Source organism: Budorcas taxicolor, chromosome 4 (assembly GCF_023091745.1).
Source record: "Budorcas taxicolor isolate Tak-1 chromosome 4, Takin1.1, whole genome shotgun sequence".
In the NCBI taxonomy this organism is placed as follows: Eukaryota; Metazoa; Chordata; class Mammalia; order Artiodactyla; family Bovidae; genus Budorcas; species Budorcas taxicolor.
This window is the reverse complement of record NC_068913.1, coordinates 115,841,612-115,867,351: the sequence shown is the minus strand read 5'-3', so window position 1 is coordinate 115,867,351 and position 25,740 is coordinate 115,841,612. Positions and strand designations below refer to the sequence as shown.

The window sequence follows — 25,740 nt, the reverse complement described above, 5'->3', positions numbered from 1 at the left end:
CCCCAGCGATCATCTTCACAGTGATTCTAGCTCTTGCACACCCACAGTGGCAGTTTTGAAGTGAAGTCGCTCAGTCCTGTCCGACTCTTTGCGACCCCATGGACTGTAGCCTACCAGGCTTCTCTGTCCATGGGATTCTCCAGGCAAGAGTACTGGAGTGGGTTACCATTTCCTTCTCCAGGGGATCTTCCCAACCCAGGGATCGAACTCGGGTCTCCCGCATTGGAGGCAGATGCTTTAACCTCTGAGCCGGTTTTCGCAGCACACATTTTGACAATAACAGCGTGTCTGGTCTGGTCCTTGGTGTAGTCATGTGACTTCTGACCTTCGTCTCTGCTGGATATGAACTTCCTTATGTCTTATCCCAAGGACTATGGGATCCACTCCACACACTCTCGACACCATGCTTTGTAGGGGAGGGAGGGGAGATCCAATAGTCTTGGACTAAATATGAAAATCATATCCGACAAGTGTGCATAAGTCTTATCACCCGACAACTTCTGAATTGTCCCTGTCATAGCAAGGGGGACTCTGCCCACGACTCAGGTTGGGTGGGGCAGGGATTTCTAGACACAACCAGTTCTAAGGGATTAGAAGTAGTTTACGCAAGCTTGTCCCCAGCATTCAGAATTGAATCATTTAGATTCTTGCCGTGTGAGACTCCCAGCACTCGCAGCTGGGAGCCCTTTTCTCCATGTCAGCAAATCGCTCACACCCTTTGTGGTCCCTCCTCCACCCCAGGCCTCTCTTCCTCTCCGTCGACACCCACCCAAGTGGCCAAGCAGCACACGTTCCCTCTCGAGTCCTACAAGCACGAGCCTGAGCGACTGGAAAATCGCATCGATGCCTCCTCTTCGCCTCCGGACACAGGCCAGAGGTTCAGCCCGTCCTCCTTCCAGAGTGCAGCCAGGCCTCCGTCAGCATCTCCGACACATCCTTCTCCCTCCAAATCTGTAAGTCTGGGCCTCCTCCTGGGGGCCAGGCCACCGGGCGTGGGAGGGAGGGCAGAGTCTGGATATAGCTGAAGCTAAGGCTGGGCACTCCTGACACCTTGGGTGTATTTTATCATAAATCACAGACTAAGAACAAAAGTGGCAAGAGAACAGGTGTTGCTGTTGTTGTTCAGCTGCTAAGTCGTGTTTGACCCTTTGTGACCCCCTGGGCTGTGGCACACCAGGCTTCCCTGTCCTTCACCGTCTCCCGGAGCTTGCTCAGACTTGTCCATTGAGTCACTGATGCCATCCAACCATCTCATCCTCCGTCGTCCCCTTCTCCTTCTGCCTTCAGTCTTTCTTAGCATCAGGGTCTTTTCCAGTGAGTCGGCTCATTGCATCAGGTAACCAAGGTATTGGAGCTTCAGCTTCAGCATCAGTCCTTCCCATGAACATTCAGGGTTGATTTCCTTTAGGATACACTGGTTTGATTTCCTTGCAGTCCAAAGGAATCTCATAAGAGCAAAATGGGCAAGTGGAAATCAAATGGACAGTAGCTTCTGGAACATGGCCAGGAAAATTTTTTCTCTCTTAGCTTCTTTTTAAAAATCAGTTATTAAAAGCTTTATTTGAATTTGTTATGATTGGGATACTAAAGTAAAAATTCATAGGCAAAGCAAAAAAATATTGTTTTTTTAATAGAAATTTTATTCTAGCTTTTTAAGATTTAGAGTCTGACATCATTGACTTGGGAAACGGTCTCAGTATGACCCCTTTAAACATAGATAGGTATATCCTTGGCTATACCAGGTCTTCGTTGCGGGATGTGGGATCTAGTTTCCTGGCCAGGGATTGAACCCAGGCCGCCTGCGTTGGGAGTACGGAGTCTTAGCCACTGAACTGCTGAACCACCAGGGAAGTCCCTGGGTTTTTTTTTTAAGATTTATTTATTTATTTTGGGTGTGCTGGGTCTTTGTTGCTGCACGTGGCTTTCTCTCGTTGCCGTGAGGAGAGGCTGCTCTTTGTCGCGCTGTGTAGGCTCCTCGCCGCGGTGACTTCTCTTGTTGTGGCGTGTGATCTCTAGAGCATGGGCTCTGTAGGTGAAGTTCACAGGCTTTAGTTGCCCCGAGGCACGTGGGATCTTCCTGGACCGGGGATTGAACCCATGTCCTCTGCATCGGCAGGCATGTTCTTAACTGCTGGACCACCAAAGAAGCCTGACTTTTAAAAAAATATTTATTTATTTGGCTGCCCCGAGTCTTAGTTGCAGCATATAGAATCTAGTTTCCTGACCAGGAATTGAACCCAGCCCCCCAACATTGGGAGCACAGGGTCTTAGCCACTGGACCACCAGGGAAATCCCAGGACAACCTCTTTATAACTTAATTACCCCTGCAAAGACCCAATTTCCAAACAAGGTGGCATTCATGGGTGTTAGTGGTCAGGACCTCACAAAGCTTCTGGGAGGACACCATCTAACCATAACACTTGCTGCCTTTGGGAAGAAAGATGTGTTAGTCTGGCAGAGAACCTACCATGAATCTTCTTGTTTGTCCAATGATTACTTTATTAGATGTAAACTTAGCAGAGTATTGTTTTAAGTGCTGAGGGATAAAATGTAAGGTATTGCCTCTGCCCTCTGGGGCTTACAGTCTTACTGGGAACAGAATAACACTCAAATAAAGTCACTGCAGATGGTGACTGCAGCCATGAAATTAAAAGACGCTTACTCCTTGGAAGAAAAGTTATGACCAACCTAGATAGCATATTGAAAAGCAGAGACATTACTTTGCCAACTAAGGTCTGTCTAGTCAAGGCTATGGATTTTCCTGTGGTCATGTATGGATGTGAGAGTTGGACTGTGAAGAAGGCTGAGCCCTAAAGAATTGACGCGTTTGAACTGTGGTGTTGGAGAAGACTCTTGAGAGTCCCTTGGACTGCAAGGAGATCCAACCAGACCATTCTGAAGGAGATCAGCCCTGGGATTTCTTTGGAAAGAATGATGCTAAAGCTGAAACTCCAGTACTTTGGCCACCTCATGAGAAGAGTTGACTCATTGGAAAAGAGTCTGATGCTGGGAGGGATTGGGGGCAGGGGGAGAAGGGGACGACCCAGGATAAGATGGCTGGATGGCATCACTGACTCGATGGACGTGAGTCTGAGTGAACTCCGGGAGTTGGTTGATGGACAGGGAGGCCTGGCGTGCTGTGATTCCTGGGGTCACAAAGAGTCGGACACGACTGAGCGACTGAACTGAACTGAACTAAAGCAGTTAAATCAAAGTGGAAGGTAGGTTGGGTGGGGATCAGGGAGGAAACAAATAGTCCACACTGCAGGGGGGGTGGGACGGGGAAAATACTGGTGTCTGATGAGGGTAAGGAAGGAAGACTCGGGTGACTGTAGGGCTCAGATCAGCAGGAGAGGTGGAGATAGGACCTTCTGGTGGTGGGGCAGGGTGGCGCTGTCTGGGAGTTCCTGGTGATCTGGTAGAGATTAGAGACAGGAAGACCAGGAGGCCCCTTAGCACTCAGGGCCCAGGAGGAAGGTCATCCATGTTCCTGCGTGTGAATGAGAAGAGATCTTGAGGTTTCTGCTGTCCGGCGCATTTAGCACAGAGACTTGGTCATAGAGATACTAGAACAAATGTGTCCAAAAAAAGGGATCATGAGGCAACTGAAGGTTATCAAAAGCAGGGAGCTGCTACTCCCCTTGGGGTGGAGGGATGAGAGGGGACCCCATGAGGTGGCAGGTGGGACCAGTGTGTCTGCCTGGCAGGAAGGAGCTGGGGCCGCAGAGGAGGAGCAGCCACTGGCCTGAGCTGCCGTTGGAGGCAGAGGGATAGGAAGCCTGACATCTCCCCAGCTTCCTGCCCTCCACCATGTGCCCAGCCTGCCGAGAGGCCAGCGGGCCCAGAGACCTGAGAGGGAGCTGGCAGGGGACCGGAGAAGGGAGCCGAGAAGGGAGTGACCGGCAGAGAGGCCGGGATGGAGGAAGTCTATTCAAAGCATCGGCTTCTTCTCCCGGACCCGGGATGACTGACAGGACAGCCCCATGGGAGAAGAGACGCTGGTTTGAATCGGACGTGGTATTTGGGCTTTAGATCATTTGAAGTGATGGTGCAGATGCGGACACGGGGTTTTTCCACGATTTCAGAAGTTCTGTGCATAGACCGAGCCCACAGCCTTCCCCACCTTGAATGAGAGAGCATTCAGAGGACGTTCTGCTTTCAGTACCCCTTCCCCGACCCCTGATTGTGAGTAGACAGTGATATTCTTTTTATTTTTAACCTTTCTTTTTTATTTTTTAAATTATGAAAATATGAAAACATTTACAGAAAACTTGGTAAATACATAACAAAGTTACATATAGTTTCACAATATATTACAATTGTTTGTTAAGTAGATAAATGAAGATGTTTAGTTGCAGTTTAATATCAAACTCTCAGAAATTAATAGAATGAATGTACAAAGAAGTAACAGGGCTTCCGAGGTGGCTCAGATGGCAAAGAGTCTGTCTGCAATGCAGGAGACCCGGGTTCAGTGCCTGGGTTGGGTAGATCCCCTGGAGAAGGGAATGGCCACCCACCCCAGTGTTCTTGCCTGGGAAATCCCATGGACAGAGGAGCCTAGTAATGACTCTTTTAGACCCCATGGACTAGACAGTCCATGGAATTCTCCAGGCCAGTATCCTGGAGTGGGTAGCCTTTCCCTTCTCCAGGGGATCTTCCCAACCCAGGAATCGAACTGGGGTCTCCCGCATTGCAGGCAGATTCTTTACCAGCTGAGCCACAAGGGAAGCCCAAAGAATACTGGAGTGGGTAGCCTATCCCTTCTCTAGCGGATCTTCTCGACCCAGGAATCGAACCAGGGTCTCCTGCATTGCAGGCAGATTCTTTACTGACTGAGCTATGAGGGAAGCCCCGTATGTATATTTTACCACATTAAAAAAAAAAAAAAGATCTAGTCAACAGTACAATGTTTATAAAGTTTGAGCTTCAGAAATTCAGGGTGATCACCCGAGATTCCCCACTTATGTTTTGAAATGGTATGTTTCAGATTGGAAGACAGTGTTCCACTGGCTATGAACATTAAACAGGAGCCTTAATCATGTGTAAGTTTTATCACCCAAGGCCTCCAGGGGCTCCTTCAAGCATACTGGTCACAACCCTGCAGCTGTGTTTGGCCCTGGTCTCTGCTTTCAGCAGCCTTTGGCAGGAGGGCTGGTGATGGATTCGGGTTCATCTAAGTGTTTCTTTATAATTGGATTATGTTGAATGTCCTCATGTGCAAAATTCCTTAAGAACTTGGCTGATTTCATGCATTTGGTTACCGGCAGAATCTTCAGAGAGGAATGTGAGTTGCTTCAAGGCTTCTATCTTCTTGAAAGTATTTAGATATAATTTATCTCTGCCTTTTGGGATAAAAAGATGCTTACTGTAAACATCAACCATGAAGATCACTTTTATAAACTTTGTTCCCATGAATTTTATTCTAAAATTATAAAGGGGATGAGGGCAATGAATTCGTCTTTGTAGAAGTACTCATATAATCGTTTATTTACTCAGCAAATATTTTTTAAGCAACTGTTGGGTGCCAGACACTGGGCTCAGGAAGGTTGATGGGTTGACAAGTGTGTGAGTGGCTCTCATAAGGCAGAGATGGTATTCTCTCATCTATTGCTAAGTCACTTCAATTGTGTCCGACTCTGTGTGACCCCATAGACGGCAGCCCACCAGGCTCCCCCGTCCGTGGGATTTTCCAGGCAAGAGGACTGGAGTGGGGTGCCATTGCCTTCTCCACTTCATCTATTAGCAGCACTTTATGCTTGGGAGGGATTTGATAAATAGCTCGGAACTCACTGAACAAAGGTTTTCCCTGGTAGCTCAGCTGGTAAAGCATCTGCCTGCAATACAGGAGACCTGAGTTCTATCCATGAGTTGGGAAGATGCCCTGGAGAAGGGATAGGCTACCCACTCCAGTATTCTTGGGCTTCCCTGGTGGCTCAGCTGGTACAGAATCCGCCTGCAATGCAGGAGACCTGGGTTCGATCCCTGGGTTGGAAAGATCCCCTGGAGAAGGGGACAGCTACCCACTCCACTATTCTGGCCTGGAGAATTCCATGGACAGAGGAGCCTGGTGGGCTATAGTCCGTGGGGTCACAAAGAGTCAGACATGATTCAGTGACTTTCACTGAACAAAAGGAAGGTGCTTTTCTCTATCTGAGGTGGTGGAGTTGTTTAGTCTCTCCATCATGTCCAACTTTTTGTGACCTCATGGACTGTGACCCTCCAGGCTCCTCTGTCCATGGGACTTCCCAGGCAGGAATACTGGAGCAGGTTGCCGGTTCCTTCTCCAGGGGATCTTCTCAACCCAGGGATCAAACCCATGCCTCCTGCATTGCAGGTGAATTCTTTACCACTGAGCCACCTGGGAGGCCCAACTTGGGGAGGGGGTATAGACAGCTAAATAGTTATAAGAGCATTTGATAGAAACTGTGCATGGGAGAAAATTCCTAGTCCCGTCTTAGGGAGCGGAAAAGCCAATCCCAGAGGAAGAAAGTGGAAACTTTTTTCAGCAGCAGAGAGCAATAATCAACTCTGCATCTTAGGATGATCCCTGTGGTTGGGTGTGGAAATGAGACCAGATGTGGGTACAGCAGGAGTTCAGATGAGATGCCATGTGAAATGATCTGGGCCTGGTGGCAGCTGACAGTGGAAAGAAGGGGAAAGGGACTGGTGTTAAAATGTAAAGAGCTATTTAAGAGGTCAGGTTGAAATGGATTTGTTATGCAGCGATTGATTAGTTGAGTGGACAAAAGAGAAGAATCAAGGATGGGTGCAAAGATTTTGCCTTGGGAAACTGGATGGATGGTGGTTGCATTTTCTGGGATAAAGAACAGAGGAGGAGGCAGGCTGTGTGCAGGTGTGTATGTGTGTATAAGTGCACACACGTGTGTGTTAGCTGGTGGTGGTAGTACAACAAGGTCCCCAGGGGATAATTAAATGAAGGTGTCCAAAGGGCCACTGGATATGTGACTCTGGAGCTAGAAATTAAGATTTTTGCTTATTTGTTTTTATTTATTTATTTGTTGGCTGTACCACACAGCTTGCAAGATCTCAGTTCCCCGACCAGGGATTGAACCTGGGCCTTAGCAGTGAAAGCCCTAAGCATTAGGCAATCAGGGAACTCCCCTGGAAATTAAGATTTTTTTAATCATCAGAATGTAAATGGTAAACCTCACCATGATAGTAGATGAAATAATCCAGAGAGATGTATCGTAAGTGAGAAGAGAGCCAGAAAAACGTGGGTATTTGAAGGACAAACAAAGGAAAGGATTCTGAATTACCTGGAAAACAGACAGAAAACCAGGCAAACGCAGCATCACAGAAGCACAAGGACTGTGTTTTGTGGTGTATCACACATTTGGAGGGCATGGTCAGTGACGTTCCTGGCCGTGGGATGTAAGGACTGAGGTCATCGGTAACCTTGGCAGGAGTACTTCCAATGGCAAGGTCAGGAGCGGAAGCCATGTGATGTGGGTGAACAATTAAGAGCTGAAGACATGGAGGCCTTAGTGTAGAAAACTCTTTCCAGAATCCTGGCTTTGAAGGGGAGGATATGGGGCTGCAGCTGGAACAATGAAGGTGATGGTCTATTCCCATAAAGGGGAATAGATTTAAACACCAACAGGGAAAGAGTTAGTAGGAAGTCAGCAGTTAAAGATAGGAGGGACTTCCCTGGTGGTCCAGTGGTTAAGACTTGCCAATGCAGGAGGCATGGGTTCGATTCCTGGTCAGAGGACTAAGATGTCACACACCAAGCATGGCAAAAAAAGAAGAAGGGGAAAAGCAAGCATGCCGTCTGTGCTTGTAAAGGAAACAGGTGAATTTTCTTAGGAGGCGGGAGCACGTGATGGGGGTATTTGTCTTGAACCGAAGGAAGAATCGGGAATCCCTGGTGGCTCAGTGGTAAAGAACCCACCTGCCAGTGCAGGAAACACAGGTTCGATCCCTGGGTCTGGAAGATCCCCTGGAGGAGGGCATGGCAACCCACTTCAGTATTCTTGCCTGGAAAATCCCATAGACAGAGGAGCCTGGTGGGCCACAGTCCGTGAGGTCGCAAAGAGTCAAACACGACTTAGCGACTAAATCATTCAACAAAGGAAGAAATGTCTTTTAGGGGGTTGAAAGTTTGATATGCAGGTGTTAAAGTGATCAGTACTTATCCAATTTCCTTTCTATGGTCACTCCATGCACCCCCTGTTTTCTTCTATGGAATTTCACCCTTGACTTGTGTCTTGAATCAGAGTGCCTAGAAGCAGAGCCTGAGATGGGGCTTCAGGTGCAAACATGTTTATTCATTACGGAGAGCTCTCGGAAGAAAAATCTAAGGAGTCAGGAAAGCAAGGAGCAAAGCAAGGGTGTGGCTTCAGATGAGGTTGAGCCTCAGCCGTTCAAGAGGGGAGCTCTGCAGTATAAACTGCCCCAGGAGGTGCTCTGCCTTGGGGCGAGGAAGCTGGGCTTTTATATCTTCTTTTTTTTAATATTTATTTTTATTTGGCTGCTTCAGGTCTTAGTTGTGGAACATGGGATCTTAAGTTGCAGCATGTGGGGTCTAGTTCCCTGAACAGGGATTGAACCTAGGCCCTTTTCCCTGGGAGTGTGGAGTCTTAGCCACTGGACCACCAGGGAAGTCCCTGGGCTCTTATTATCTTTCTATGGAATAGTTGCCATCAGCTCTGGGATGCCCTGCATGAAGAAAATGCACCTGCCAGCTGGGATAGCGCTTACAGGGCAGTCCTGTAAGGAGGTTGCAGGTTTGGGCCATTAGCAGCAGCCCCCTGCCGCAGCCCGGAGTCCCAGCCTGCCAGTGACAAGGACCCAAGGACACCTGATGCAGCCTGGAGCCTCTGATCCCTCCTCTCCCGCCTGCTCGATTCCCATAGCCAGCAAGGTTGGGTCCTGCGTCAGTCTTCCCACCGCTGCATAACAAACCTCCCCCACACTTAAGACAACAGCCATTGATTTAGCTCACCATCCTGTGGGTCAGCAGTTTGGGCCGGGCATTCTTCTGGCCCCGACTGTGCTTACTCACCCATCTGTGGTCACTTAGCAGGTCACTTGGGGACTGGCCGGACCAGAGTGGCCTTGGCCAGAACAGCTTGTGTCTGTTCCATGCGGTCTCCTCCTGCAGTCGGGTACACTGGGCGTGCTCTCGTGACGTGATGGGGCTCCCCACAACAGGGAGGTCCATCCAAGGCTTCTTGAGGCCGGACTCAGAATCGGGGCTCTGTAGCCCCTCCCATCCTGGGGTAGAACCTATGTGCTCTCCCCTTGGGTCTGGGCCTGTGGATTCCTTTGGCCGACAGAACACGTCAGAAGTGACCATCGCATGGCAGGGGGCTTGGACACAGGGTGCGAGCCAGTTCTGAAATCTACCTTCTTTCTTATCCCTTGATTCCAGCAGCTGGGTCTGCAAGTGAACATGTGACATGCTTGAGTTTAGAGGCTCATGTATCTATTTTAAGGAGTCTAATTTAGATGCTATACCTCCCTGAGAGTAACTTCCTGTTAAGCAGACTGCTGCAGTTTGTGTTCCTGGAGAAACAGAGACTCTACAGTAGAGATTCCTGTGCAGGATGTTTATCGGGCTGTCCTCTTAGGATCGACACCTGTGGGAGGGAGGAGAGAGGAGGGATGGGCAGAGAGAGAAGCTACAATGCGGTGCCATCTCAACACAGTCCTCCCCAGACCTTGGGGAGCACCTCCCAGTGACCCCAAGTTGGATGAAGAAGCCAGGCCTTTACACCCTCATCACCGGTCATTAGATGGCAGCTGTCCTGGAAGAGGCTCGACCCCAGGCAAGGCAGCCCTCTCCAGCCAAGGGCTGTCCTTGCTGAGAGTTGAGGGTCACCCGTTGGCAGGTTCCCAGCATCCAGGGGAAAATCCTTCATTGTTGCAAGGGGGCCAGAGTGGTAGAGTTGCTGCTGCTGCTGCTAAGTTGCTTCAGTTGTGTCCAACTCTGTGCGACCCCATAGACGGCAGCCCACCAGGTTCCCCCATCCCTGGGATTCTCCAGGCAAGAACACTGGAGTGGGTTGCCATTTCCTTCTCCAATGCATGAAAGTGAAAAATGAAAGTGAAGTCACTCAGTCGTGTCCGACCCTCAGTGACCTCATGGACTGCAGCCTACCAGGCTCCTCCATCCGTGGGATTCTCCAGGCAAGAGTACTGGAGTGGGGTGCCATCGCCTTCTCCAGTGGTAGAGTTGACCCTCGAGTAACACAGGTTTGAACTGCATGGGTCCACTTGGCTGCAGATTGTTGCTGATAGTAAATCCTGAAGTACTGCCTGACCCGAGGTTGGTTGAATCCAATCCTGTGGTTGATGCATGACCACAGATACAGAGGAACCGTGTATAGTGAGAGCTGACAGTAAGTTACACTGGGTTTCCCACCACGTGAAGGCTCAGCACCCCTAACCCTCAACTGTGCGTCACAGCCTCTAGTACGTGGACTTATTCTCTATTTTTCCAGTTTATTTTTACATTCCTTACATAATTTATTTATTTATGGTTGTGCTGGGTTTTCATTGCTGGGCACGGGCTGCCTTCCTGCAGCAAGCAGGGGCTACTCTTCCTTGTGGTGCGGGCTTCTCACCACAATGGTCTCCCCTGTTGCAGATCACAGGCTCACTGACTGTGGCCCACAGGCTCAGCTGTGCATGGCGTGCGGAACCTTCCTGGGCCAGAGATCGAGCCCACATCCCCTGCCCTAGCAGGTGAATTCCTATCCATTGCACCACCAGGGAAGTCCCTATTTTTCCAGTTTATGATACCTGAATTCTGACAGATGAAAGTTGGTGCTGTCATATCTCTCCTTATGATATAGTTAGTATGTAACTAAACTGAAGGAAAGGGTTCAGGATGACTGGTTGGGACTGAATGAAAGAGATTTCCTTAGGCCCAGAGGGAAAGGGACTAAAGGCTCCAGCTGATAACCATCACCAGTAACCATCACCAGCAGCAGGCGTGAGCCACCATGGAAGGGGATATCCAGCCCCGGCCAGGCCTTCAGGTGAGACCACAGCCCCAGCCCATGCCTGCACCAGGACCACCCACTGAGCTGCTCTTGAGCTGGTGACCCACAGAAACCATCAGACATCACGTATCAGTCTGCTAGGGCTGCCGTAGCAAAATATCACCGACTGGGTGACTTAAACTACGGACATTTATTTCTCTGGTTCTGGAGGCTGGAAGTCCAAGTTCAGGGCAGGTTTGGTTTCTCCTGACGGCTCACTCCTTGGATACAGATGACTGCTGTCTTGCTGGGTCCTCACCTGGCCTCTCCTGCATACACGCACATCCCTGGTGTCTCTTCCTTCTTACAGAAACCCCAGTCCTATTGGATCAGGGGCCCACCCTTACAACATCATTTGACCTTAATTACTTCTTTAAAAGTCCTATCTCCAAATAAAAGCCCGTTGAGGGTTAGGGGTTCAACATATGAACAGGGGAGCAGGGGGAAACAATTCAGTCCATAACATATTAAAATATTATTGTTGTTTTAAGCCACTGAGTTTTGGGGTGATTTGTTACATATCAAAAGATAACTAATGCTTATTTGATCATGTTTGTGGGAAGGAAACAACTCAGTAGATTCAGAAAAGATAATAAACTCAGGAACTTTGGGTTCTTTTTAAAAACTGGTCATCTCCCCACAAATTACTCACCAAGGTTCCTTGTTTTTCTAGTGTGACTATTTGGAAAGAAACTGCTAACCAGTTTTCAAGATTGCTATTTGGAATAATTAGCCCCTTTTTAAAAATAGACAGCCCTTTAAACATATGAAACAGTCTCAGATCCCTTGGCATCAAGGAGTAAAGATTTTCTATGTTACTACTTTGTTTTACATTTCTGTCTGCCTTGTAAAATAGCAAGTTATAACCTAATAAGGTCTTGACGTTAAGACTGTCTGCCCAGGAATGGTAAACTAACAGTTTCATCATCTGTTACTCAACAACAGATTAGATAATTTAAAAATAGTTTGAAAAAATTCACATTGGGTCAAGGAGTAGGAGCTGCAGAGAGACCTGCTTCCCGATGGGGCTGGTTATCATGAGAGCTGGAGCTCGGACAAGTGCTGCCTGTGTGTTGAAGAGGCAGGCAGAGGACATCTCTTCTCCCAGCTGTCAGGAAAAGGTATCATAACTGGCATTGCTCCTGGGTTCCTGCCCTGTTGGCATCGTGACTGGATGAGCGGAAAGAAGGCAGGGCCAGAATAAGAGAGACGTACTTGGCTGAGAGCTTGGTGCATTTCCTGAGCTGTGGCCTGAGTCTGTGGGATCCTCATTTACTCTGTCCCCCCCAGGGTAGCTGCAAGGAGAAGGGGATGACAGAGGACAGGATGGTTGGATGGCAGCACCGACTCAACGGACGTAAGTTTGAGCAAACTGCAGGAGATACTGAAGGACAAAGAAGCCTAGCGTGCTGCAGTCCATGGGGTCATAAAGAGTCAGACACGACTGAGCAACTGAACAGCTAGGGTAGCTGAGCCCCAAGGAGAAGATGGTGGATCTTTTTACCTCAACATTTTTTAAAAATGTTTATTTATTTATTTATCTGCCTCGGGTCTTAGTTGCAGCACATGGAAACTTCACTGCGTCTTGCGGGGTCTTTCCTTGTGGTGCACGGACATGGAAACTTCACTGCGTCGTGCGGGGTCTTTCCTTGTGGTGCACGGACTCTCTAGTTGCGGCGAGTGGGCTCAGGAGTCATGCTGCTCTGGCTTAGTGGCTCCATGGCCTGTGGGATCCCAGTTCTCCAATCAGGGATCGAACCCATGTCTCCTGCATTGCAAGGCAAATTCTTAACCACTGGACCACCAGGGAAGTCCCTCAGCACTCTTTTTTTTTACAGCTTGATAAATGCCCTGCCTGTGTCACCTCCCCAGGGACCCAAGAAGGAACTCATTCCTTCACCAGTTATATCCTAAGACCTTACCATGTGCCTGGCACTGAGCACTCAGAGATGGCTGAGATAATTCCTGCTCTTGAGACTCTCCCAGCAAGAAGTAAGTCCTGCAGAATCAGGACCCTGAGCGAAAGCACCGAGGGGCACCTTCCATGTCTTCACTCTTGGGTCACAACCTAGCAGATGGTGGATTGGCTTTGAAAGACTCACAGGTCCCACAACCATGCACGCGGCAGTGTTGTAGTCCCAGAGACACAAGTGTGGGGTAAAAAATGTAAATTTCCAGTGGTGGATTATTAGACTGTGTTGGCTGATGGAGCCAACCCTTCTCATGGTTTAATCTGCCATCAAGACAGCGGCCACCTTAGGTTGCACCCCGGGGGAGCAACCCTGCCTTCAACCTGGCAGGGCAATGGTGAAAATGTTGGGATGTTCACTGGAGTTTATCACAGGGATCTGTACCTGTACCCAGGGCAGAGTCCATCACGGTCATCTTTTTCCCTCACACGGGCTGGTGCAAGGAGCGTCACCTGAATAACAGACTGGACATATCTCTGCTGAAGAAAGGATCTCCCGTCACCGATTTTGCGAAGCCGGGGGCAGACGCCAGCTTGCAGAGGGGGCAGAAGCCAGCTTGCAGAGGGGGCAGAAGCCAGCTTGCAGAGGGGGGCAGAAGCCAGCTTGCAGAGGGTGGCTGAGTGGGTGTGAGACGACAGAGGACGGACAGAGAATGTGGGCCTCTTGGTCAGGAAGTTTAGCGTGAAGAGGCGTCGTGGACAAGGACTGTGACTGGAGGGGCCGTCTAGAAGGGCATTTCTTTTAAACGACAGGTGTGTCTTGAGCATGGACCTACGCTGGTGAAAGGAGTTACAAGTTGCTGAATCTTCAAGGCTTCTCTCCCCATGCTTCTGTTCTAGAGGAACATAGGGCTTACCTCACAGGATTGTAATGAAGATTAACCAAGATAATCTGGGTAAAGTGACCCAAAGGCTCCTGAGCTAGCCTTGACTTGAACTGAACTGAACCAAGGCAACTGGGTTCCAAAACCCACATTCTTACTGTCTTATCACTAAGAAGTCTCAGAATTTGCAGCCTTGTCCACCACACACTGACTCAGCATCTTAGCCCACATCCCTAACTCAGGAGTTGGCACCCTCTGGCCCATGGGCCAAACCTGTTCTTGTCATGAACGTTTTATTAGTATGTGACCATATTTATTCATTTACGCATATTCTCTGCTGTTGTCATCAACAGCAGAGGTGAGTAATTGCAGTGGAGACTGGGTGGCCTGCAAAATATTTACTTCCTGGCCTTTTTTCGGGAAAAATAAAAGCCAGCTTCTGACTAATCTGTGCCAGAGGTTCCCTTTGCTGCCACACAGTTTTTGCTAAGACATCCCATGCAGAGTGGCAGAATGAGGCTGGTCTCCAGAAAGGCAAGAGACAGGCCGTGGAGCTTTGCCCCCACCAGATGCGTGCGGTATGTCCCTCTGAGGAGAGTGGGTGGGTTAATCACCAGTTCCACCCGTAAGAGGCCCGGAAATTAGAGTGGTCGAAAAGATGGCAAACCAGTAAATAGTCCTGTAGAGCTAGGACTGAAGGGCTCACGTTTTCCTGCCCCTCAGATCACTATAACATGATGTGATCTGCTTTTGGACTGAACTGGGGATATTTGGAATAATGTGAGCTAAAGATGGAAGGGCCCTTATTCTTCCCCTTAACCTCCTTGAGTTAAGAAATGATCAAATTTGATGCAAGCAGCACAGGTGAGCATCATCGACTTTTCTTTTTTATGATTTTATTTTTTGGCGGCACGTGGGATCTTAGTTCTCTGACCAGGCATCGAACCCGCACCCCCTGCCTTGGAGGCAGAGTCTCAGCCGCTGGACGGCCAGGGAAGTCCCGAGCACCATAAACTTCTCATTGGCCACCCTGGCAGTGGTTTTCAGAGGAGCGTGTTGGTCAGATTTGCATTTTAATAGAATGATTCCAGTGATGAGCTGGAGGTTGGATTTCATGGGAGAAAGACAAAGTAGGCTGACCCGTCAAGAAAGTCCTACAAGAGTTCAGTGAGAGATGGCAAAGCACTGAATTAAGGCCACAGGAGTGGAAATCTGGAGGAAGGGATTAATTATAAAAGAATCTAAGAGATACATGGCATGTGGAAAGAGGGGTCTAGGGTGACTCCACGTTTTGGCATGAAAGGATGGATGGCTATGTCGTCAAATTAGGAAGGGGAAATAGATGTGGGGATGAAGGACAAGTTCCATCTGGGTCACTCTCTCTTTGATTCTTTTGGAACATCAAATAGAGTTATCAGGGGCCTGGATATAGAGTCTGCGGTGGAGAAGGAGAGGTTAGAAAAATGATCCTCTTTGTTCACTTTATTCGCCATTTATTAAGTCAAAGGACTCAAGACTCTGAACACCTTTACCTGTGTAACTGCTGGTGCCAGGAAGAAAACATGGACTCTTCACCAGCACAGTTGTACAACAATGCATTTTAAGGGCTGAGCATTCAATGGTGGAAAAACTACTCTACCTAATCATGCATTCTCAACGGGCTTGTCTTGATTTGCATTTAGATGGGAATTCCTTTAGCTCAGAACCAAGACTATCCCTAACTCACAATATTTAGAAAAGCATTAACTTTAGCTGGTAAAAGTACCCTTGGTACAACAGTAACACAAACCATAACACCAGTATTAATAGTGTGCCTTTAATGACTCAGTAGAAATTGGCTGCTGGAATGGTGGAAAGGTTTAGCACAAGCCTTCCTTGGCATCTCTCTGAGAACGGAGTGCCTGCCCAGTTAATGAATGACACCTAAATTCTGCAGCAGGCCTAGAGTAAACCTGCTTCAAGGGTGTGTGTGGTTTTTTTTGGCCGCTCCACGTGCATGGTGTGTGGGATCTTAGCTTCCTGACTAGGGATTGAGCCCAGACCCCCTGCAGTGGAAGCACAGAATCTTAACCACTGGACCGTCAGGGAAGTCCCTCCACTGTTTTCCATGAGGCTTCGCATGGAACTCTAAACCAGTGTTGTTTTGAGTCTGGAGTAAGAATAATATCTGCTCATCTTGAGCATGATGAAATCAGAGGATATTTTATTCAGAAAACGGGAAATTGAAGCAAGTAGTTCAATAAAAAGCCCTCCGAGGAACCACAGAGGGTAAGGTTCAAATATGATTTCTACATCTGGTCCAATGCTTTCCTCTCCACATGGTGTCTCAAAAGCAAGTTTAAAGCCCATTGCTTGTGATGTTTTCGTTCGCAAATTGGTAAGACTATTCAGTGATCTTGGTTTGGCCTGATTAAGCCATTCCATGCACTATCTTTGCTTTTAATTTTAAAAATTAGATGCATCTGGAGAATTACTCTCTTAAAATACCATTCCTCTAAGAAGAAGCGTTCTGGAAATTGTTGTATAACAAGATAAATGTACTTGACAGTACAAACTGTGAACTTAGAAATGGTTAAGGTAAATTTTATGTGTATTTTACCACAATTAGGATAATTTTGTATAAAATCATTCCTCTAATGATATAAAGAGAAGCATGAAGAGAACAAAAGCTTCCCGTAGTCCTACCACTTTGAGACAGTTAAATGGTGGCGCAGCAGTCTTTGCTTGCAAGTGTTATTTCTTTACTCCTAGATATAAAAATAGACTGTGTAGCAACTTAGCTTTTCACTTCATATTATATTAATATTAATTAAAATTATGGTCAGACCCCTGTCTTCGGTTGACATAGTTTGGTTGTTAGGATAATGACATTTTAAAAAGTCTCCTGCTTGTAAAACTTGGTGGTTACACAACATTTGTTGTTGTTGTCCAGTTGCTAAGTCACATCTGACTCTTTGCAACCCCATGGACTGCAGCACGCCAGGCTTCCCTGTCCTTCACTATCTCCCAGAGTTTGCTCAGATTCATGTCCATTGAGTCGGTGATGCCACCCAGCCATCTCACGCTCTGTCGTCCCTTGGTCCTCCTGCCTTCAGTCTTTCCCAGCATCAGGGTCTTTTCCAGTGGGTCGGCTCTTCGCATCAGGTGGCCAAAGTACTGGAGCTTCAGCTTCAGCATCAGTCCTTCCAATCAATATTCAGGGTTGATTTCCTTTGGGATGGACTGGTTTGATTTCCTTGGTACCCAAGGGACTCTCAAGAGTCTTCTCCAGAACCACAGTTTGAAAGCATCAATTCCTCAGCACTCAGCCTTCTTTATGGTGCACCCCTCACATCCGTGCATGACTACTGGTGCCCAGCATTAGCACACTTTATATTATTTGAATTATGAAGCACACTGCTGGGTCTGGTACAGTAAACAGCAAATGTCACAGACAGCCTGGAGCATGTGTATAACACACCAAAGCCCTCAGACAGAGACTATATTGATATTTGTATACAAAATAGTGCAATGTCAGTAAGTTACTAGTGATTAGACTTTTTTAAGACACTGAGTGCATGCGTGCTCACTCAGTCGTGTCTGACTCTTTGGTGACCCCATGGACTGTAGCCCGCCAGGCTCCTCTGTCCCTGGGATTTCCCAGGCGAGAATACTGGAGTGGGTTGCCATTTCCTTCTCCAGGGAATCTTCCCGACCCAGGGATCAAACCCAGGTCTCTTGCATCTCCTGTGTTGGCAGGCAGATTCTTTACCACTGTGCCGCCTGGGAAGCCCAAAACACTGAGTATGTATATAGAATACTTCAGTGTCTGGAGGTCAGAAGAGTTTCGAGCTGTTTGCCTGCCTGAGACTCAGCAGCTAGTTTGAGGGTCAGGAGATCAGGGGGATGAAAGGAACACGTTTCTGCCTTAAGAGCTGTCCTCATTCTATGTTCCTGAGTCTGGCCTTCCACGTTTGTTACGTCTAGCAATGAAGACTGGTTTTGGGGATCCCCAAATACCAGTTCATGTGTTTGTTACCCACACTTCATGGCCCTAGAATTGGATCACAATATCAATATGGTTTATCTTTTCAGGATGTAAGAATGAATTGCAGAGATAATTTCTCACTGGTTATGTTTAACGTGGTAGAACATAGCTGGTGGAAAATGTCTGCTTTTCCTAGGAGGCCCCTCCATGAGGCTGTATGCAGCACACCGAGCTGAAATAATCTAGGAAATGGTCTTCAAACTAGAGACCTGGTTTTAGTGGTTCAAGATCTTGTGCTGGGGGAAGGATGGGGGGAAGGGATGGTTAGAGAGTTTGAGATGGACAGGTACACACTGCTATATTTAAAATGGATAACCAACAAGGACCTGCTGTGCAGCACAGGGAACTCTGCTCAATGTTAAGTGGCGGCCTGAATGGAAAAGGAGTTTGGGGGAGAATGGATACATGCGTGCGTGTGTATAGCTGAGCCCCTTTGCTGTGCACCTGAAACTGTTACAACATTGTTAATCGGCTATACCCCAATCCAAAAGAAAAAGTATTTTTAAAAGACCCTGTACTCTTAGGCAGTCAGGACATGGTTCCACAGATGGGACTGTGTTCTCACTCTGCCTGTCCACTCGTTCATCTCACAAATGGGCGATTAAAGAAAATGTCTGTTTCCGACTTGGCCTAAACCATCGAGTGCATTCAGCTGTGTGCCTTAGATCTGAAAACACGGTCAGTGACCGTGCAGGGACCCCTGTGTTAAGGTATCCGAGTGATGCGAGAGGAAAGCCTTAACGTCAGCACAAATCCTCGTCCCCTGCCTTTTAATAAGGTGGTGAGAGCAAACATAAAGGCTTTTAGAGGCAGCAGCCGCAGGACTTAGCGTGTAGTCAGCATTTAGCTTGTCGGCCTGACTTAAATGGAAGGGTGTACACACCACAGCCTCCCCTGAACAAAGCAAAACCAGTTCAAATTTATTTTTCTGAGAAACAGAGGGGGGAGGCAGCAAGAGCAGTAGAGCAGGGACAATCCTGCCTGAACAAAACAAACACAAATCATGAAAGAAGGTCTGTTCGGAACAAAATTAAAGGGAAAGAGCCTGCTTTAAATAAACCACTAAGACCAGCGCGAGAAGATCAACTTGTGCCGATATTTATAAATATGTTTGGCTGAGCTCATACAATCAGGTCAGATTTTATTTCCATTCAAACAGCACTGGAGGGACTTCCCTGGTGGTCCAGTGGCTAAAGAATCCCCCTTCTGATGCAGCAGACACGGGTTCCATCCGCCACAACGCCCGAGCCTGGGCACCACGAGAGAGTCCTTGTATCACAACAAAAGATCCTGCATGATGCAACAGAGATCTCTTGTGCTATAACTAAGATCTGAGACAGCCAAATAAATAAATATTTTTAAAAAAAAAGAAAAAAGCACCGTAACAGGTTGGCTTGGACCCAGGTTGCTTGCTGGGTCACCAAGTCCCTTCACTACTTGAGCCAAAAGTCAAGCAGAGCCTTCATGCAGTTCATTGTGGAACCAGGAATTCTTTAACCATCCATCCCTTCTCGTTCTCTTCCCCTCCAGTCTTACTGAATTAAATTCTGATTGACTTAGATCAGCAGCACCCATTAGGAGATTCTGTGTCTTATTTCCAGCTTGGTCCTTTAATATAGAAGGGCAGCAGTCAAAGTAATATAAACCAGCTCCTTATTCGTCTACACCAGAAAAGACATTGATGGAATGATCAGAGCAATGTTCTAGATGTTTAGTGATGCTAGCTGTAGGTTTGTTAAAAAGCATCTTTCTCAGGGAATTCCCTGGAGGTCCAGTGGACTCTGCACTCTCACTGCCCAGGTTTGATCCTTGATTGGGAAACTAAAATCCCACAAGCTGAGTGGTATGGCCAAAAATATTTTTAAATAAAAATAAATTTAAAAAAAAAAATCACATGTTCCTCATTGATGCTCTCCAAGACATTGGCATGCCTTTACTCAGATCCTTATAAATGGGTCTCTCTTTCAAAGATTTCTGCTCAGCTAAATATATTGTTGGCCTAAGGATACTTGCATAAGAAATAAACTTTTTCTCATTGACATGTATTAATAGCATATTTTGTGTTGTCCTCTGTTTTAATTTTTTTAGTTTTTTTTTTTTTAATATTGATATATTTGGCTGTACCAGGCCTTGGTTGGGGCATGCGTGCTCTTTTAACCGCAGCATGTGGGGTCTTCAGCTGCAGCATGTGGGATCTAGTTCCCTGACCAAGGGTTGAACCTGGGGCCCCCTGCACTGGGACCACACAGTCTTAGCCACCAGACCACCAGAGAAGGCCCTGTCCTCTGTTTAAAACTGCTAGTTAGTTCCAGTCTTTCTTGATTCATCAGACAACACATCGTTTATATTTCTCTGTGGTCATGCTAAACAATGATGTACTTATCATTTTTTAAACTTAACCACAAAAATGAAGCACAAGAGAGTACTACCAAGATTATAGGTTTAGCCTGAGTTTTCAGTCATTATAGTTTATTCACTGAAAAAAAAAAAATCCCAGGATTTAAAAAGCATGTAATCATTGGCAGGTTGCTGTTAACCAGATTTATAAAGTTGGATTTGTCTGTTGGACCATATCACAGAGAACCAGCGGGCTGTATTTTCATCAAATATGGGTAATATGTTGAGATGGTCTGATGACGTGAAGTGTAGGTTGTATGGGGATGTGGTAGTCATTCCTCAAGTTCTTATTAAATGCTGGTGTCAATGCCTTATATGTAGTTAACATGCATATTCCTTGCAGCCCTCTGAGGTAGGTAGGTACAGTTATGAGTCCCATTTTAGAGATGGGGACACTGAGGCACTGATGGGTACATGGTTGTGGGACCCACGCAGTGACACAGGAAAGAGTCGCTCAGTTGTGTCCAGCTCTTTGTGACCCCATAAACAGAAGCCTGCCCAGCTCCTCTGTCCTTGGGATTCTCCAGGCAAGAATACTGGAGTGTGTTGCCATGCCCTTCTCCAGGGGGTCTCCCCACCCAGGGATCGAACCCAGGTCTCCTGCGCTGCAGGCCGATTCTCTGCCGTCTGAGCCCCTGGGACACGGGGCCCTTGCTCAGAAGGGCCCACTCCCGGTGCAGCGCTCTGCAGTGTCACCTTGAAATGCTCGATTCCAGTTGTGCCCTGGGCCGGGCAAACAGTGCAGCCAGTGCTGGAGTTTAACCCATGTTCACATGCGAGAGCCAGGCTTAGGCTCCAGAGTCCGCTCCGGAACTTACCCTCCTGGCTCAGGCTAGCCCGCCTCTCAGGGGACGTTGTGTCTGGCAGACGCTGTCTGGGTGTCTTCTCCACTCTGCACCCCAGCAGTTCTCCGTGGAGCATGTGAGGGCACAGCCATGGGGAGTGAGGGCTTCCAGATGGCGAACGCCTCCCGGGAGGAATCAGCGGGTTGTCTTATCCTCACGGGGCTGATTCCTTCCCGTGGCAAGTCAAGGGTGCACCGAGATGGGGCCTCCAGCTTTGAGCCCTTGATGAGCATAAAACTACAGCTGTTCTTTTCCAAAGAAAGCCCCAGGACACAGCACATAAGGAGAGAAATAAAACATCATGGCCTGCTCACCTGTTTCCTGAGTAATGCCTACAATTTGGGTGGCTCTCCTGAGGTTAAATGTGGGAACAATTTCCTTTTCAAGAGTGGATCAACAGCAGTAACACAGCCCGTGTCTCTGAGCTCCCCCGCCCACCACCACCACCACTGATTTTTCTCAGTTCTCTGTCTATCAGACCAAGGGCAGGGAGAGTTTGGGGGAGAAGCAGTGAGGCACAGCGGGCACCCCCTTCACGCTGCAGATCCGGGAGTGGGTTCCTCTTGGTTCACCTGTGGATCATCCTTCGCTTGGAAACCTAAGATGCTGTGTGTGCCCTCGTGTTCTCGGTGGCAGTCATAGTGGAGCCGTCCTTTCCTCTGCCCTCTCCCAAGCCCGTGTCACCGTGTCTGCAAAGAGCCTTTCCCAGCACCTAGAAGGCACGAGCTTTGACGGATCAAGTTTAGGGAAGGAAGAACTGGGCAAAAAGGTTCTGAGCTGCTGGGGATAATGAAGCTTTTTTTAAAAAATTGTGTAAATTATTGTTTCAGTTCAGTTCAGTTCAGTCACTCAGTCATGTCCGACTCTTTGCAACCCCATGAATCACAGCACGCCAGGCCTCCCTGTCCATCACCATCTATTAAAAAAAACTTTGAACGGTATTTAGGACCACTGAAGGAGAGCAATGCTAATAAAAACTTAATTTTCAACTGGCATGCTTCTTTTACATATATAATTTTTATTGGAGTATAGTTGCCTTACAATGTTGTGTTAGTTTTTGCTGAACAGTGTAGTGGATCAGTTATAGGCATACATATATCCCCTCTTGTTTAGGTTTCCTTCCCATTCAGGCCACCACAGAGCATTGAGCCGAGTTCCCTGTGCCATACAGTAGGTTCTCATTAGTCGTCTATTTTATATACAGTATCAATAGTGTATATATGTCCACTCCAGTCTCCCAGTTCATTCCATCAGCCCCCTTTCCCCTCGTGGTGTCCATACTTAGTTCTCTATGTCTGTGTCTCTATGTCTGGTTTGCAGAAATCTGTGCCACTTTTCTAGAGTCATAAACTGAACAGTATACGAAGACCAAGCCACCCAGGCACCAAAGAGGCTCTGGCAAAGGCCTCGATAAGTAAGCTTGCAACTCCCTGAAGCTCTTGAATGACATTTACAGCCAAGCTGCTCGTCTTTTGTGACCCACTCCGCTTTCCTTTATTGGCTTTCTTTCACTTCCATAAAGCCTTCATGGTGGTGTTTAAAGCCTTCTTCTGATGAATCCTCCTAGTTTTAATTATCACCCTTCTTGAAAAACTTACCTTCAGCTGAAACAGGGGGCCTGGGGACTCTGGCTAAAAGACTCAGGGACCTCTGAAGGCAAGGGTGTGAATTTGTTTGAAAGTTACCATACAGACATGTCCAGTTGTCACCCTCACGAGAAGATAAGTCTGCTTTCTGAATGCCTGCCCAGGAGTACAGGCTCTGAAAACAGAAATTATGTAAAAGCCTATACACAGACTGGTGAGCTCCCCCCAAGCCCCCAACCTAGCTCTTGAGAGCATGCCTATTAGATATGAATCCAAGGAAAACCAGACTTGGAGGAAACTCTCAGCTGTGAAAGAGAAAGACAAAAAGCAAACAGAATAAAAGGAACTTGGACAAAGCAATTAAAGGGAGGAAAAGGTACTACGGCCATGAAGCAAGATCAGGATGCTATAAAAAAAAAAGGAGGGGTTGTATTCCATGATCAAGAGTCCTAGGAAAATAAAAATATGCAGATAGATATGCATGGATATTGATATGGGCTTCCTTGGTGGTCAGATGGTAAAGACTCTGCCTACAGTGCAGGAGACCCAGGTTTGATACCTGCACTGGAAGATAAAGTTGAGCACATCTCCCCGAAAGTAGACGAAAGGCAGACATGAAAAATTATTTTATAAAAAAGAAAACGAGAGCATCTGTCCAGGAGGTTCAACCTCTAAACACTCGCCCGGAGAGGAAGAACCAGGGAGATCGGAAGAGAATCAGAGGAGAAAAAGGTCCTCGCCCATGAGGAAAGAGCCCTACTTTCCAGACTAATGCCCAATACAAAAAGAAACAAAACAGAAGGGGGAAAGGAGGGAAAAGAAAGAAGACCTACACCAAGACACAGCATCATGAAATTTCAGAAACAACAGGGAGGAAGACAGGGTAAACCTTCCAGAGATGAGGTGCAACAAAGTTTCAGTTCAGTTCAGTCGCTCAGTCATGTCCGACTCTTTGCCACCCCATGGACTGCAGCACGCCAAGCTTCCCTGTCCATCACCAACTCCTGGAGCTTGCTCAAACTCATGTCCATTGAGTCAGTGATGCCATCCAGCCATCTCATCCTCTGTCGTCCTCTTCTCCTCCCGCCTTCAGTCTTCCCCAGCATCAGGGTCTTTCCCAGTGAATCAGTTCTTCGCATCAAGTGGCCGAAGTATTGGGAGTTTCAGCTTCAGCATCAGTCCTTCCAGCGAAAAGGAGAACAAAATTTAGTTAAAAAAAAACTGGAATCGTGACTCAGAATGGTTTTAGACTTCAGAACAGCAGAAGCTAGCAGGCAATGGGGTGGTACTTTCAAACTGGAGGTGAAATGATTGCAAATTTGGTAATTTGGCAGGGCATCCAGTTGGAAGCCATCATTAGACATCCAGGTTCCCCTGGAATTGCCTCCCCATGTACCTTTCCTCAGAAAGATACTGCAGCATCTGGTCCCTCATACGTGCGTGCGTGTGCAGTTGTTCAGTCACCTCTGACTCTGCAACCGCATGGACTGTAGCCCGCCAGGCTCCTCTGTCCATGGGATTAACTAGGCAAGAGTACTGGAGTGGGTAGCCATTTCCTACTCCAGGGGATCTATCATCCTTATCAGGTGTAAATTAAGACCCAGACATCAGGAAAGATGCCCAGGCTGATGGGGAAGGGAAGTTGCCACGGGACCACCATGTGGAGATTTTGACAGGGACCTAGAGAGCGTGGGAAGATGCCTCCAAGAAAAGAGCAAAACCCACAGATCACCTAAACGTGTCTGATCACATTAGTAGCCTGAGGTTACGGAGCCTGGTCATATTGGTGGGTGAGAGTAGCTAAATTATGCATGTTCTGTTAATTATCCAGAACTCTTTTTGTAACGACCATTTTGAAACTGAACGTGATTCAAACTATAGCAGTCAACACTAAAATAGCTAAAAATGCTTTACAGTATAAATATACGTATATGTTGAAAAGCTGGAGAAGGAACTCGCAGCCCACTCCAGTATTCTTGCCTGGAAAATCCCATGGACAGAGGAACCTGGCTGGCTACAATCCATGGGATCTCAAAGAGTTGGACATAACTGAGCGACTAACACACACGTGTTAAAAAGCATTTAGGCAAAAACGTATCATTTTTTTTTCTACAAGCAAATTTCATGGTAATTTGTAACATTAAAAAATGATAGGGACTTCCTTGGTGATCCAGCAGTTAAAGAATCTGCCTAGCAATGCAGGGGGCATGGGTTTGATCCCTAGTCGGGGAACTAAGATCCCATATGTTTCAGAGCAGCCAAGCCAGTATACCATGACTATGAGACCGTGTGGTCTGGAGCCTGCGTGTCACAAGTAGAGAGTCTGTGCACCACGAAAGAGCCTGCATGATGCTGCGAATTTCCCACGTGCCCGCAGCTAAGCTCCAACACAGCCAAGTAAATAAACAAATTAATATCTTTTGAAAAAAGAATTTTAAAAACGATGAATGACATGACTGGGAAAAAGAGAACAGGTCGTCTTGGTTTACAAAAGGGAATATAAATTTGGAGGGTTTTTTTTTTTTTTTGCTTTTTAAATTGAAATATAGTTGATTTACTATATTAGTTTCGGGTATACAATGTAGTGATTCAGTATTTTTCAGTTTATACTCCATTAAATGTTATTACAAGATAATGACTATAATTCCCTGTGCTATACAATAAAGAATCCACCTGCAGTGTGAGAAACTCGGGTTCAGCCCTGAGTCAGGCAGATCAGGAGGAGAAAATGGAAACCCACTCCAGAAATGCCTACCCCCAAAATTCAAGGTCATTAACCCCAGAGGGGAGAAGGCGATGGCACCCCACTCCAGTACTCTTGCCTAGAAAATCCGATGGACGGCGGAGCCTGGTAGGCTGCAGTCCATGGAGTCGTGAAGAGTCGGACACGACTGAGCAACTTCCCTTTCACTTTTCACTTTCTCGCATTGGAGAAGGAAATGGCAACCCACTCCAGTGTTCTTGCCTGGAGAATCCCAGGGATGGGGGAGCCTGGTGGGCTGCTGTCTGTGGCGTCGCACAGAGTCGGACACGACTGAAGCGACTTAGCAGCAGCAACCCCAGAGGAGAGGATGAAAGGATGT

The 25,740-nt window shown here is 47.4% G+C and overlaps 1 protein-coding gene across 1 annotated transcript in view; it reads left to right on the top strand.

The window, feature by feature from the left end:
* The window catches only part of PRKAG2 (protein kinase AMP-activated non-catalytic subunit gamma 2), a 308,354-nt gene that overhangs the window by 197,017 nt on the left and 85,597 nt on the right, over window positions 1-25,740 (top strand). The window contains exon 5 of the mRNA XM_052638377.1: window positions 742-953. Coding sequence (XP_052494337.1) covers window positions 742-953 — 212 coding nt within the window. The remainder of the gene's footprint in view (window positions 1-741; window positions 954-25,740) is intronic.